This window comes from Thermobia domestica, chromosome 16, assembly GCF_964235325.1.
Source record: "Thermobia domestica chromosome 16, izTheDome1.hap1.1, whole genome shotgun sequence".
Classification (NCBI taxonomy): Eukaryota; Metazoa; Arthropoda; class Insecta; order Zygentoma; family Lepismatidae; genus Thermobia; species Thermobia domestica.
In genome coordinates this window covers 120,231,006-120,246,251 of record NC_137469.1, presented here as the reverse complement: position 1 = coordinate 120,246,251, position 15,246 = coordinate 120,231,006, and the positions used below count along the sequence as shown (strand labels likewise).

At 33.4% G+C, this 15,246-nt stretch overlaps 1 protein-coding gene across 1 annotated transcript in view; it reads left to right on the top strand.

The window, feature by feature from the left end:
- Positions 1 to 15,246, top strand: part of Rich (Guanine nucleotide exchange factor subunit Rich) — a gene marked incomplete at its 3' end in the record, with an annotated part of 73,250 nt that overhangs the window by 13,812 nt on the left and 44,192 nt on the right. The window contains 2 exon segments of the mRNA XM_081743024.1: positions 11,013 to 11,165; positions 14,407 to 14,584. Of these exon segments, the coding sequence (XP_081599150.1) occupies positions 11,013 to 11,165; positions 14,407 to 14,584 (331 nt within the window).

Genomic DNA, 15,246 nt, shown 5'->3' with positions numbered 1-15,246 from the left:
CTTGTATTACACGAGAAGAAAGATTTGATTTAAATAAAAAAAAAGAAATCAGCAAAAATGATTTTTAAAAAAAAAAATCATGATTTTTTCCCACACTGGCTTTAACTAATTATCACTATATTGGAAATTGGAATATTTCGCACCCTCAATTATTTTTCTTAAAAATTGTCTAAAAGCTGTTGTGATCTCACCTAATAAGTCTTGGAAAGATATTTAATTATTGTTATAAAAATGCACGGACAAACTATAATTTTTTTCCGGTCCTGTAGTAATGTTTCGTAACAGCAGTAATCCTGATCGTTGGTCTATTATTCTCTTGGTCTACCTTGCTTTAAAATCGTTTCAGTATTAACGTGAAAGCTGAAATAGCGTTGATTGCAATCAGTAGTGCGATGAAATTGGCATATTTTCGTTTTCCAATTCATCAATTTAAATGCAATCCTAACATGCACACTTCCACATCGGTAAATTATTGTTGTAGTTGATGTAATCAGGCAAGCTGCCAACGAAAAAATAATGTGTGACCTTTAACGCATTTGTTTGTTTACTAATTTAATGCGCATTTGATTTTGTGTGTGAATCGAGGCAAGTGCAAACAAGATAATGTTTTAGAAGCCATGCGTAGAGGTAAAGGGGGAAGAGGAGATGGAATACCATTTTGTTTTATACAAATAACTTAGCAACTATACATATAACAAAACTAAGTTCTTATACAGTATTACGGAATGTTTAATGACCTCTAAAATATAATGAACTGACGTTCATTTCACAGTTTCATAAAACAAATAATAAAAACTTGAAGTAAGTAAAAGGCTGGTGTTATGGAACAATAATGGAATAGTATTTTCGATTATTATATTAATAATTCTTATGTAACGAGTTTTCACCCAAATCAGATCACAATTGAGAAAATATTATAATTATAAATGTTTTTTTCATAATCAGTACACTTGTCATGAGCCCAAACATCGCACTAAACAATTACACCCACGTTTTACTTGAATAATTTCAAAAAGTGAACTACCGAAAAAGAAAAAAAAATCCGTTTTACTTCGTTATCAAATAATTGAACATACTCTGCCGTTGTTTTCCTCATCCTGGAATCTTGAAGTTTAGAATTAATAGGCTTATGGAAAGTATTCGAAGTGAAGTGGTCCATAACTCTTTCACACCCATGACCATTTTTTACTTTCGTGTCTAACATAGACAACTTTAGCACAAAAAAAAAAAAAAAGCTTAAAAGCCTAATACATTCCATTGAAATTACACTGAAGATGCATCTTAAATAAATTCATTAAACTTAAATAATGTAAATATACCTGGGAAAATTTTTGACATTTACAATTTTATTTTTCTCACTACTGTACTTTCATATCTCTGAAATAAAATCTCCATGGTGCGATGTTTTGAGCGGTCTTCATAGAAATACTTTCAACGTTCATTATAGGAATACAACTTAAAGGATATACTGCTGTATCATAACACTGTTTTTTCCTCTATTATGTTTATATTAGGAAGGTGACTTTCAAGCAGAGTATAAAAATTGAATTGAAAGTTACCTACCGTATGCACTGACTAAAAGTTACATTAAATTTCGAAGCTTGCAAATTGTGCTTGATATAAATAACAGAGAAAGTTATATTTTAAAATAAACAAAAGAGAAGTAGCTAATTGATAAGTAAGAATCGTTTATTTTTAAAGTTATGTACTTTCCACAGTACTCATTAGAATTCTAGAGAACATGTTATTTTCATTATTTTTACAATTTTGAAATTTTGGAGAATGAACGACAAGATGAAAATGTTTAGTTCGTCCCATTCTAGTAAAACAAATAGATCCGTATATTTATCTTTGGATAGCTATAGTTCACTGCGAGTCTACGATTTTCTGTATACTAACAGGGTAATCCGGATCCTGGCTTTTTGGGCTATTTTTTAGACTTTCAGGCAAGCAGCTACTGTATCGGCACTATTTATCCTAGGATCATGGTTCATACCTCACTCTCTTCAGAATAGAGCTGGCTTTCAAATGGTACCACTTGCATGCTCATACCATATACCAGAAGCGGGAAAAAATGTCAAAATGAAAGTTTCGGAGGGAAAATTTTTTTTCTCGAACTTTGGCCCCCCTCCCCCCTGTGTGAACGTAGCCATCTAAAAAAAATCTGAGAAATAGTACTTGGTATACTGAATGTGTGTGCCAAATTTCAAGTTTCTATCTTGAATAGTAAGTGAGGGAGAAATTTTATCAAAATTTCCCACAATGCCCCAAATTATCACAAAACACTATGATCTCAGGGAAAAAAATTCCTGAGACATCCCTAATTACCCTAGGGTCATGTGTCGCCCATATTCTCTTCTGAATAGAACTGCCTTTCAGGCGGTACCATTTACATGTCTCCATCATGTATCTAAGGCGGGAAGTTGCAGAAAAAAGGGATTTTTTGGTCTAAATTTCCCTTTTTTCAACTTTTAGCCCCTCTGGACCCCCCTTGTTTTAACGCAGAAATCTGAAAAAAAAATCTGTTAAATACTACTCGGTGGACTGAATGTTTGTGCACAATTTCAATTTTCTAGGTGCAAAAATAAGCCCGCCAGAAAAAAAAAATCAGAAATTTCCCCATGTTACCCTATACAGAAGTATATTTTGAAAAAAAATTCACTGAGACGTCCCTAATTACCCTAGAATAATAATTCGACCGTCATTCTCTTCAGAATGGAACTGCCTTTCAGACGGTGTGACTCACGTGTCTCCATCATGTATATGAGGCGGGAAAATCCTCAAAAACGGATTTTTTTGGTCTAAAAATCCCTTTTTCATTTTTTCCCCCTCTGGACCCCCCCTGTTTTAATGCAGAGATCTGAAAAAAATCTCATAAATACTACTAGATAGGCTGAATGGACTAGGCTAGGTAGGCCAGGGACTTACTCCGTTGTCCATGGCGACTAATTTTTTGTGCATGCACATATCTGTTATGTTTATCAAATTGACTAGGTTTGATTCGGATGTCCGGTTGACAGGTTCATGTCTTTTCCTTGTGAGGAACAAAAATTTAATCGACGGTGTTAAGGTAAAACGTCGTAAGCCTAATTTCCAACTTTTTTCAAGAGAGCAAAAAAGCAACCTCTAACTTCCATTTACATCCTTGCAAGACACAAGTATAAAAAGTGGTTTATTTGTCTTAATAATACGCACAAGATTACAATATTTTCCTCACCTATGGCCTGACCTATAGTGAGCTGCATAACATAAAAATCCACATTTTCAATTTTTTGAGAGTTACAACCTTTTACCTTAACACCGTGAGGCATTATGATCTTATATATAGGGCGTATACAAAATTTAGAGAAATATTTTATTTCGGGTAGCGCGTAAACTTTAACACATATATGGTTAGCGTTTAGTGAACATTTTTTTAACGGTTGTACTTTCTGCAAACTATATCGCTGTGAATCCCAAATGTTAATTTTGTGTTTTTTCATTTATTTTAAAATTGAGAAAGGCCAATCCGAGTAATAATAAAATACGTATTATAGTTTTTTTTAAACGTTATTTGCTACGTCTCACTAAATACTGTAAAGCACCTAGTGTTTTAATAAAAGTTATTGCTGTTTAGTCTGTAAGTTAATTGTGACTCAATATACTTTGGTGACATATTACTTAAAATGAGTAACTTCTTCAATACACTGGTTATTTTATGCTGTTTATAAGTACGGGATATACAACAGATTTTCCTTCTATGTATATGATAAATTGTAACACCCTGATACCTTCGCCTATAGATTTAACATAATGATATGATATCCGCAATGTATCTCTTGTTTGAATCGTGTGTCAATTTTATTGGTTTTTATATTTTTTTTCTCATTCTGCAAATTTGAGTAAGTAGTTTCATTGTCGTTGTTATTCCATAGTAAAGAAAAAAGCTACTTCCATATTCACAACTGTGTTAGTATAATGTTATTAATAAGAATTTTTAGTCATTCGGAATAATATGTTAAAACTGAGTTAGACATCATAACGGTAGCACTGACATGCATACTGTGCTTTACCTTCAGTCTAAATTATGGTAATATTCCTTACTAATTCATCCTTGAAAGCTGAAAATTAAGACCGTTACCTTTACATGATGTTGGCTAACGTTTGTTTGCACAAAATAATTCGGTTACTGTACTGCGGGGGAAATTCTTTTAGTACTGACCTTCCGTGATAGCTACAAGAGGAAGCGTACGAGTCACGAACAGAGAGATGGCCATCTTGCACCGGGCGTATTATCCTCAATGGGTCCTGCGCTTCCTAACCTCGTTGGAGCTCTCGCTCTTTGAGGCTCATCGCATTGGATCTTGCGCTTACTAATCTCGGACTCGCTACTCTCAGTGGGATTTGGGCGGCTACTCGCAATGAAGTTTGTTCTCAGTCAATTATCCCGGTTGTCTAGTGGCTAGCTCACGCGCCTTTGGTGCATGGAGTCCCAGTGGGTGACCATTAAACGCATTATTTGGATTTGGATTCCACCTTAAATTCTAGGTCCACATGTCATATAGCCTCGGTGCCGAAAGTACACACTAAACTCCAGTACAACGTACCAACTCATTAGCCCGAACATAGTTGACCGCGAACATCTCTAGGATAGGCAGCGCCCAAACTTAATATACTGCGTTGTATAAGAGTATAGTAGTCACACCATACGCAATCGTTCAAAATGAACAGCGTTTCTGAGTTGAAAAGATGTACATGGTAATGTTAATACCTTAGTAAGATACTGCATATGTCCTTACTAAATACTTTAAATGTCAACATTTATTCTTAAATATATTTTTTCCAATCTTAGATCTTACAGTAATATTAATTCTTTCACAGTTACGCAATTTTAGTTATTTATTTGTTGGCTGTCCATAACGTAAGTAGGTTAAAATATTAAATATCTTACAGAGCCGCAGTTGCTCAGTGGTAGAGCGTTTACCTATAGTGCATGGAGTCCTTGCTTCGATCCCGCTCTCACCGTGAGCTTTGTTATGGAGAAACACCATGTGCGTGGATTTTTCGGAGTTCTCCTGTTTCCCCCCACTTTCTTCATTCCACCATTTCATTCATTTCTCATCATCACCGTCTTCTTTAGCCTCGCTGGCATATACGTGGGACGTAAAACTTAGAGATTTCATTTAATTTTTCTTAAATATCTTGTTTTGTGAGCATTTAGCTTTAACATATTATTATTGAGCCATAAATGTATTTTTCTCAGTTCTAATTTAGGTTTTAAAAAGTGTGTCATCCCGTCTCTTGCCAGCAACAGTGAGAAAAGCCTAAGATTGTATATGCTGAACAATTTATAGGTTACATAGATCGTTAATACATATAAGAATAGAATTGGCTCTAAGATCGTTTCATATGTTACAGTTCTAAAATTACGTCGAATGTTTCGTATTTTAACAATCTGTTTTCTGTCATTTAAATAACTACTGAATCAAAATAATGCTGTACCTCGTATTCCACATATCTCAGGTGAGCATAGCAGAATTTTATGTTATGTGACATCAAATGCTTTGGACGCGCCTAAAGATGCCGTAATTACCTTTTTATCAGTTTTTACAAATAAATTATCTTTATATAGATCTGATGTATTTATGTTATTTCGGAAACGATACTGATTTGGTGAAAAATATGTAATTTACTCTGTTGTTCCCAGAAGGAGCTAGTCTTGTTTAGCCACATTTTTACAATAATTTGGCAGAATTACAAGTAATGAAATTGGTCTATATAATTTATGCATAGTTACATATACCATTCATTTCCTTTATATGTACATAGTGCACATCAATTATTTAAAAAGTTAAATCACACGAATTTGATAAGAGTGGAATGAAAATATTAAGTGCTTATTTCTCGGTCTCTGCTAACAAGTGCCAATTTGGATGCAGAATGGTGCATAAACGATTGATCTGACAAGGAAGGGTCACACAGTGGTTCCGCTGAGATCCGAACGAGACAATTGTGTTTGCATTTGATATGTTATAACTAGATGAATCCCAAAGTTATACGTGCCACCGGGCGGAATATCGTGAGTTACAACATATTTTATAATGTAAGAACTACAAAAAAATTACCTTGCAGAATAGTTTGAACCGAATCATTTGTTCAGAAACGGTTGGGTAAGTGGAAAACTCGGCCAACACGTATCCCATCATTTTCAACAACAAACTTTTTGCGGTAAAAAACTTTGTCCCAGGGTCCCCCGCAGGGTCCCAGACGGGGTCTAACTCAAAATTTCCAAATGGCAAGGGGAGTTAAGTGGCACATCATTTGAAAGTAGTTGTAAAATGAAAGAAAATGCAGCAAGTCTCGACTCTCTACGACAACCCTGTGCAAAATGGCGGAGGTTCAAAATGTAAACAAAAACTTAATTGAAAAGTCCATGGTCACCCTTATAAATCGGAAATGGTGAGACAAACATGAAAATAGAAAGGGAGTGTGGTATTATTTTCAAAGTACAACAATTTAAGTTAAAGCGTCTTGTCCCAGGGTGCCCACAGGGTCCCAGGTGGGGTCCAACTAAAAAGTTTCAAATGGCAAGAGAGGTTAAGAAACTCATCGTTTGCAAGATCTTGTTAAATGAAAGTAGATGGAGCAAGTCTTGACTTTCTACGACAACCCTGTCCAAAATTGTGCCGGGTCAAAATGTAAATAAAAGATTAATTGAAAATCTATGGCCACCTTGAATTCTTGCCGCTAAAAACCTATGCTATTCATAACAGTACAAATCTAAATCTCTATTTTCCCTATTATGTATTTAGAAATACTAGGAAGACTAAAGGACAATTGAATTTCGATTCACTTCAACTATTATTTCATTCGGTAACAACACATATATGTTTTCTTCTTAATGCACGTTCGTCACGGTTCTCTCGACATTATTTACTTGAATATAACGAATATGCGATAAACACACAACTATGACTTCCTACTCATAGTGCTAAAAAAATAGTTGAATACCTTAGGGTATTTTTCTAATTTTGCCATACGTAGTTCATACAGAAAGAACGTGCTGTACCAGTAGGTTGGGGGTTCTATTGTAACGTATTCGTGATGGTTACATTTGTATGTCATTCGTTGGTTTGATCGCAATACTTAAAGCAATACCAAATGTACAAAAAAAAAAAAAAAAAAATAATAATAATAATAATAATAATAAAAAATTGCAAGATTGGCAAGTAGTACCAAACATATGTAAGTCATTTCAGTACATCGAACTGCGTCAAACTTTGTTGGTTTGATCACAGTATTCCAAGAAATAACATGTTTATATACAAAATCATTTTTCACGCTGGCAACCATATTGGATTACAGATGTTTTGTGGATATCTACTATTATCCATAAACGTTCGCTTCTCCAACATCAGTGGTGTGAGCTGGATATGCGTCCGATACATAGTGCGGCATTTTGAACTCAAGATGTCGCGTTTTTGAACATTCAACATTAATGTCAAATTTGTTTTCCTAGCTTCAGCAGTTTGATATGCTTATCCTTTCGATATAGGTTTTAAGCGGCCATCTTGGATTGTTTTTCAATTTGTTTACATTTTGACCCACCGCAATTTTGGACAGAATTATCGTAGAAAGTCGAGATTTGCTCCATCTTCTTTCACTTGACAAGAGCTTTCAAACGATGTCCTACCTGTCTTGCCATTTGAAATTTTTTAGTTGGACCCCACCTGGGACCATATGGGGACCCTGGGACAAGACGCTTTAACTTAAATCGTTGTACTTTGAAAATAATACCAAACATCCTTTCCTGTTTTCACATTTGTCTCACCATTTCCGATTTATAAGGGTGACCATGGACTTTTCAATTAAGTTTTTGCTTACACTTTGACCCGTCGCCATTTTGCACAGGGTTGTTGTAGAGAGTCGAGACTCGCTGCATTTTCTTTCATTTTACAACAGCTTTCAAATGTTGTGCCACTTAACCCCTCTTGCCATTTGAAAATTTTGAGTTGGACCCCGTCTGGGACCCTGCGGGGGATCCTGGGACAAAGTTTTTTTACCCCAAAAAGTTTGTCGTTGAAAATGATGGGATACGTGTTGGCCGAATTTTCCACTTACCCAACCGTTTCCGAACAAAGACTCGGTTCAAACTATTCTGCAAGGTAATTTTTTTTTTGTAGTACTTACATTACAAAATATGTTGTAACTCACGATATTCCGCCCGGTGGCACGTATAACTTTGGGAATCATCTAGTTATAGCATATCAAATGCAAACACAATTGTCTCGTTCGGATCTCAGCGGAGCCACTGCGTGACCCTTCCTTGTGAGGAGAAAAAAAAGTTTGTGGGGAAAGTTAAAATACATTCTTCTATTGTATCGGTTCCTAAGAAAGAGTTTACAAATGATACACAAACAATTGCAAAGAAAGCAACCTCGTCAACACAGTGAAAAATTATAAAACCATTTGTACACTTATGTCTAAAATTATGTCTATAAATATGTTGTTGTAGGAATATAATTTGATAACGAATTCGCCTGGTATTTCTTATAGTGTTAGTATGTGTATAATCGGCAAATTTCATGTCAAAAGAGCAGTAAATAAGAACAATAGAACGAAAATAAAATTTTCGTGTCCATTTAGCAACATTTTGTTTTACTCATTCTAATTTTCGTATTTATACAGTGAAACCTGTCTTAAGCGGAATCGAGCGGGACTTGCAAAAATTTCCGTTAAAGTCAGGTTTCCGCTTAGTGGAGGTAGACCTTTCCTCTTTAAAAAAAAATACATGCTTATAAAGGGGCATACTGAGAAAATATATTGCTGTACGTACATTGTTCGATTCAGTACTTCTTTCTTCTACGAATAAATACACAAAACAATTAAAATGAATACAAAATATACTATGCCCACGTTTTCTTTATTTTTCTAATAGCCAAGCAGGGTTTTCTGTGTACATTGCTGCTTGACTTTCCGCATACACTTTAGGCTGAGAAATTATACTAAGTGAATCAGAATCATTTTTCCGTAAGACAAATTTTTCAGTTCCTTTAAACTTCTCAGAGCATCTTGATATGTATTTATTCTACACTCTTCTTCGAACTCGGTATCGTATTTCTCTTCTTCCTCTATCTCGTTTTCTTCTTTCCGACATTCCGTATGGTTTTTGATTAAGTTGCTGGGATTAAGGACAATTTGTGGGGGTGAATATGAGTAGTGGTTGAGGAAGGTAAACACTGTCCAGAAATATTTAACAAAAGAACTAACATTTTATCGCAGACAATGTAATGTATATGTCTCACAAAATGTCTAAACATCTTCTAAACGCTGTAGTCCGGAACTCAGAATTTTCCGTTAAATGTTGAATTTTCTTTCCGTTGTCCGCGTAACACAGTTTCCGCTTAATGAAGGGACTTTTTACACGTTTTGTTCTCCAAAATTCATGGGACCGTGAAATATTTCCGTTTAAGACAGTTTTCTGTTTAATAAAGGGTCCGTTGAAGACAGGTTTTACTGTAATTCTTTTCCTATGAAATTTACTACAAATATACAATTCCCAATTATACACATAGTATCAGTATTAAAAGTACCCTGGAAGATCATTATCAAATTATATTCTTACAAGAAGGCAGTTATAGATATGCGACAATTATTTTGGACATGAGTGTACATGTGTAAGTAAAACGATGAGAATTCCATTTTACATCGCAAGATCAGCGGGTCTCGCTACCCATAATGACGATTGCGCTCACTAATCTCAGTGGTGTTCTCTATCCTGAGTAGGGCTTGGGCTCGCTCTATATGATTCCGGTTGAGCCCAAGTCCCGGGCTCGTGACTTTTGGCATGTTTGGTAATGAAATACATACAATGATATAATAATAGCACAGTTGTTGGACTGGTTAAAAAGTGTTCACATGAATAAAGCTAGATCCTTGTATCACCCTGTTCCTCTAATTCTCTTTATGTGAGACCTACCAGTACCCAAGATTTCCCCTCGCAGTATATTAAAGTCAGACAGAGGGAAATTGACATAAACGAAGTCATAGGACTAGACTAGACTGGACTGGACTGGACTGGACTGGACTGGACTGGACTGGACTAGATGCAAAGGATCTGATCAAATTACATCAATTGTGCTATTCGATTTGGGATTGCCGCAAACATCTAAGTTATATTAGATGTTTAATAATAATAATAAAGATCTGGTATTAAGACAATCATTCTATATATTTTGATTTTGAACTACTGAAATCTCCAATCAGAGATAAATTATTAAGACAGAAGTGTGCAATTTATCATGATAAAAAGCATGAGATATTTGACATATGTCAAGAGTTCATGTTTGCACGATGTAAACGAAGAATAAGTTGCGCATTTTAAATTTTGTTGATTATCATGGGTTTGGTTATTTTTTATACACTAAAATGTATAGTAATACTTAATTATAGAATTCACAACACTAAAGAAAATCATATCTAGAACATGACTCACGCATTGTGGTTTATCTTTATTCAATTAAGGAAAAAAATGTTCCGAATACACTTTATGATGATTCAGTTTCTTTCCAAACTCATATTCTGGTATTTTAAGGAAAATACAATCATATTTAGAATAATCTTTCTAAATATATCTGTTTTAAAAGTATTTTCGAAGACGTACTTGCGTTATTCTAGTACTTCCATTTAAAACAAGAAACTTAATTTGGCAAAGAAATTCAGATTTGCTTTAATATATTTTTAAACATACAGGACCTTTCAAAAAACAGATGAGAGGGAAAAAAACTCAGTTAAAAACATTTCCGGATCTAAGTATAAAATCTCCGTGAAATGTCGTACAAACACACATGGCATATTCGACAGTTTTGCAGTTTCCTTTATTATTATTATTATTATTATTATTATTATTATTATTATTATTATTATTATTATTATTATTATTATTATTATTTTGTGTGGGGGTACAGTCAGGCTTGCCAATACGTAAATTATTAGCTCACTTACATTTGTATCTTCTTGTTCTTTTGTAACAGACCTCTGGTGGCCATCTTATTTTCTATCAGCTGGGGGTGTCAGAAGATCAAAAAGGACTGTATGATCAACAGGACTCTCCTCATCCAAACCTTAGAAGAGACAGTGCAGAATTATTTATTAGAGAGGTTATCCCTGCGTTATATCTTAGTGTCGTAAGTATTTTCAGATTTTTATTCCTTTTTTTAAAAATCTATTATTACATTCCATGTTTACAAGTCGAAATAGCATTAATTAAAACCTTTTGTGACCGTTGATTTGGTTGATTAAAGCTTCTGCCTATGACATAGACCTATTATTATTATTATTATTATTATTATTATTATTATTATTATTATTATTATTATTATTATTATTATTATTAATAATAATAATAATAATAATAATAATAATAATAATAATAATAATAATAATAATAATAATAATAATAATAATAAATACAACCCATAATTCATACTTTGACAAATTTTTCGTATGAATTTAAATTGTATACACAGGAAATTTGAGAAAATAGATAAAATTCGCAGTTACATATGAATTCCATACGCAGAAATTTGATAATTTGGCATTTTAGTGAATTTATTCATTCTGTAAGAAAGAATAGCGAGAAAATAAATAGATCCAGGGTGTACTATATGTGACAGTGCAATATCAAATAAGTCGGATGCTTCAACAAAATTGAGAACCATACTAGTACCTTCGCTATATGCTTACACAAGTGACAGTTTTACTTCAGCATATTCGCTGTGTTTCTTCATATTCTTCAGTATTTGAGCTCTAAATGGTTAATACATACCACAAAGATAGGCACTATATTTTTTCGGAAGGTTTTTTGTCTGTTAAGAAAAGTGGATAAAGATCTTAAAAACTTTATGTAAAAATTGTAATCCAAATGACCGCTGTTCTATAAAATTGGTGGTTAGAAATTCAGTGTTTAGAATTACGCTAAAAGTGTAATTGAAGAGCTTATTATAAAAATGGATTTTTTGTTTTCAACAGATTCTGAATCTTTGGGATTGAGCTCTGTCGGAGTATGTAAAAGGGTATACTCGTATGCTAATTCAAACGTTTTTGGTAGAAATCAGAATTTAAAATCAGTCGTTTCTATTACATTCACCTCAATCATTCATTTCGATATTTTTCATTCAAAATGGAACATAAAGCGCTTGTTGTATTTTCTTTGAGCGATTTTCTTTTCTTTTTCTTCTTAAACGGCACATTTTCAAAAGTCCTTTTAAGTCAAACTTTATTTCCTTCTACTGCAAAATTATTAATTTGTGAAAATTTTCCCCTTTGAAAATAAACTTCTCAGTTATCCAATATTGGTGTTCGTATTTTATCAAAAATTCTTTGATCATAATTGTTTCTAAAAATTCCGATTCTATGTTATTTTCATAATAATATGGACTTCAAACTTATCCAAGATTATGGGTGTTTGTCCTGAAACAAAGACCATCTATTCTGGAGTAGGGGTTCTTCCCTGATACGTTTATTGGTCCTGGTTTTATTGCAATTAGTCATGCCGGCATAAGACTCATTACATTCATACACTTCTAATAATAATAATTTAAAAATGAGTTGTAATAACTATTATGATCAGTTAGTGATTTATCAGCATTACAGCTATAGCATAAAGTTTGAAATTTCCTGGTTGTTTTTAAATAAAATAAAACGTTAAACCAAGATTTTAGTGACTCCGGGTTGATCATTACTTCATAAAACCATATCATTTTTGTATTTATTTCCTGACCCCATTTTTTCGTAATAAATTATAATTGCCAAAGAAGGATTAAAAAAAAAAAAAAAAACTTGGTTATAGGAGAATACGCGAGGCAGTATGAGTGTACTTCTGCCCTGAGATGGTCTTCCTGTGAATTCTTGTAGCGAATTTATTTTGTTCTGTAGATGTGTGAGCCCAAATAATGCTGTGAAACCATTATTTTCGTGCTGTGATAATTTTTAATTTAGGATTGATACTGTTTTAGAACAGGAAATCCAGTAATTGGAGTATTAGAACAGTGTGAACCTTGTAGCGACATTATCTAGTATGAAGCACGAAATTTCAGGTCTGAATCCAGTATGCAGATTAGAGTTTGGTCGCCAATTTTTCCCTCGCAATTCGGAAGCAAAGAAAGAGAGGCCAAATGCCAATCGCCGAACTGAAATTTTGGTTGCCAATTGCAATCAGGCAACCAGACATTTCACACCCTGTTCTAGTGTATTTAAGTATGAATTTTACTCTCAAAATGATTGAGGACTTAACTTGCTAGAGATGGCGAAGAGAGTTACCCAAGTCAGACGTTCATGTTGTTAATACTACTTCTTTACAAACTGAAAGGCGTTAGCAGTAAGTCTTAATCTCCCAGTTTAGTAATTTTGCTTTTATCTCAAAATCTAATCTTATTTATTATTTTTATTTTTATTTTATTTTATTTATTTATTTATTTTTTTATTTATTTATTTTTTTTTTTTTTAACTTTTGAGACAATTATCAGATATACAGAAATTGATGAGTACGTTTCCGCGATATCCACTGAAGCAAAATTGATTTTATTGATGCTTCTTATTGTATAGATTTCTGTCTTAATATATTCGCTGTTGTCCACTTTGAATTTGAATTGTTTTTTTTCCTGATATGATTATTAAACGTTAAACTATAAAAGTGAAATAATTGTGATTTGATACTCGTAACAGGGAAGACTTACCCTTCCACAAGAAGTAATATTTACAAGGAAAATGTAAAGTCAACATGAGCTATTCCTGGGAAGTAATGTTCTTTCAAATTGTCATTGAAACTGAACCATCGTATACAAGGAATACATCAGTTTCATTTTGTGTATAATAAGGACAATATATAGCTTTTTTCTTTCGATTGATACGAAAGACCCGGTTTCAGTTCCTGGTTGTAGTTCAGATTTCATGTTAAACTGTGATTCATGTTTTATGTAAGCTCGTTGTTAAATGGCTTATTGACCAAGTTCAAATAATTTTATTTTATTTATTATTTTTATTTTTAAAGTTTGAATCAGATGATGTTCTAAAAACATTCTTTTTACTATACAATGTTTACCATGCAAAACTCTTAAGTGCTAAGACATATTTTGAACATTCATATTGAGATTAAATCGTAGAATCTTGCGTTTGTTGGTCACAATTTAAAGTTAACAAAATGTCGATTTTTAAAAAAATCATCACCAAAATAGAACGTTTATCAGGTTATGTATCATTTTTCAGTTCGCCGTCATTACTCAATAGATTGTTATTGATATTGCTTTTATTTGAACTTGGCATTTTATTTACTTATGTATTATTTTCTTACATTCATTCTTCTGTCTTTTTTCCTTTTTTTTAAGAATCAGTAATGAATAATTTGTTTGTTTATATATCTTTTTGTAGTATGAGGAGATACCTGTTGCTGGAGGAATAACAAGCATGGTGTGCATCCGTGATGAGCTTATGATCACCACAACAAGAAATCAGATCCTTCGCTACAGATGGAATGGGGAGCTTAACAGGGATTACTGCCTCGACCTGAGCAGAATTCCATTTTGTATAGATCAACAAGTTTCTAAGGGTACAACAACATTTCATTTAATTTGTGGGACACTTTTTTTATTTGCAATAGAAAATAAAAGGAACTGTTGTATATATACATATTTGAGACTCTGTTGCAGTCATTGGAATTGAATAACATAGTTTACTCTGTTTTATTTATTTATTTTTCTCCTATTTTTAATTCGACTCGCTTTTATTTTCTCTTGCAACAGACTCCGGGAACGGGTGAGGGAGAATGAATCTCTAAATGTTTTCAGTTTAAGTCGTAGGGTGTTATTCTGATTTCATATCGATACTATGCTCATTCCACTCCTTTTTACATATGAAATAATTGGACAACCGGAGAAATCCTCCATCGCAAGCGTGTTCGAATTACAAACGATAAAAGTTCAAAATTAAACAGATTTTGCTAAACGTGTGAAGTAACCAATGTTTTAGATGGACGCTTCATTTTTGGTATCAGGGAGTTTTCTTGGGTGCCCAATACAGTGATGTGTTCAAAACGTACGCATTTTAAAAGGTAAAAGCACTTATTGGGGAAGAGGTGAAGGGTAATGGTGTCCAACAATTTGCAAATTGCCTCCTGTTTCGCACACCGGGTTGTTAGGTTGATAAAAATGTATTTGTCATTCCTTTTCGATTGTATTATCATTCAAATATCACTTTCCTGTGTGGCCACTT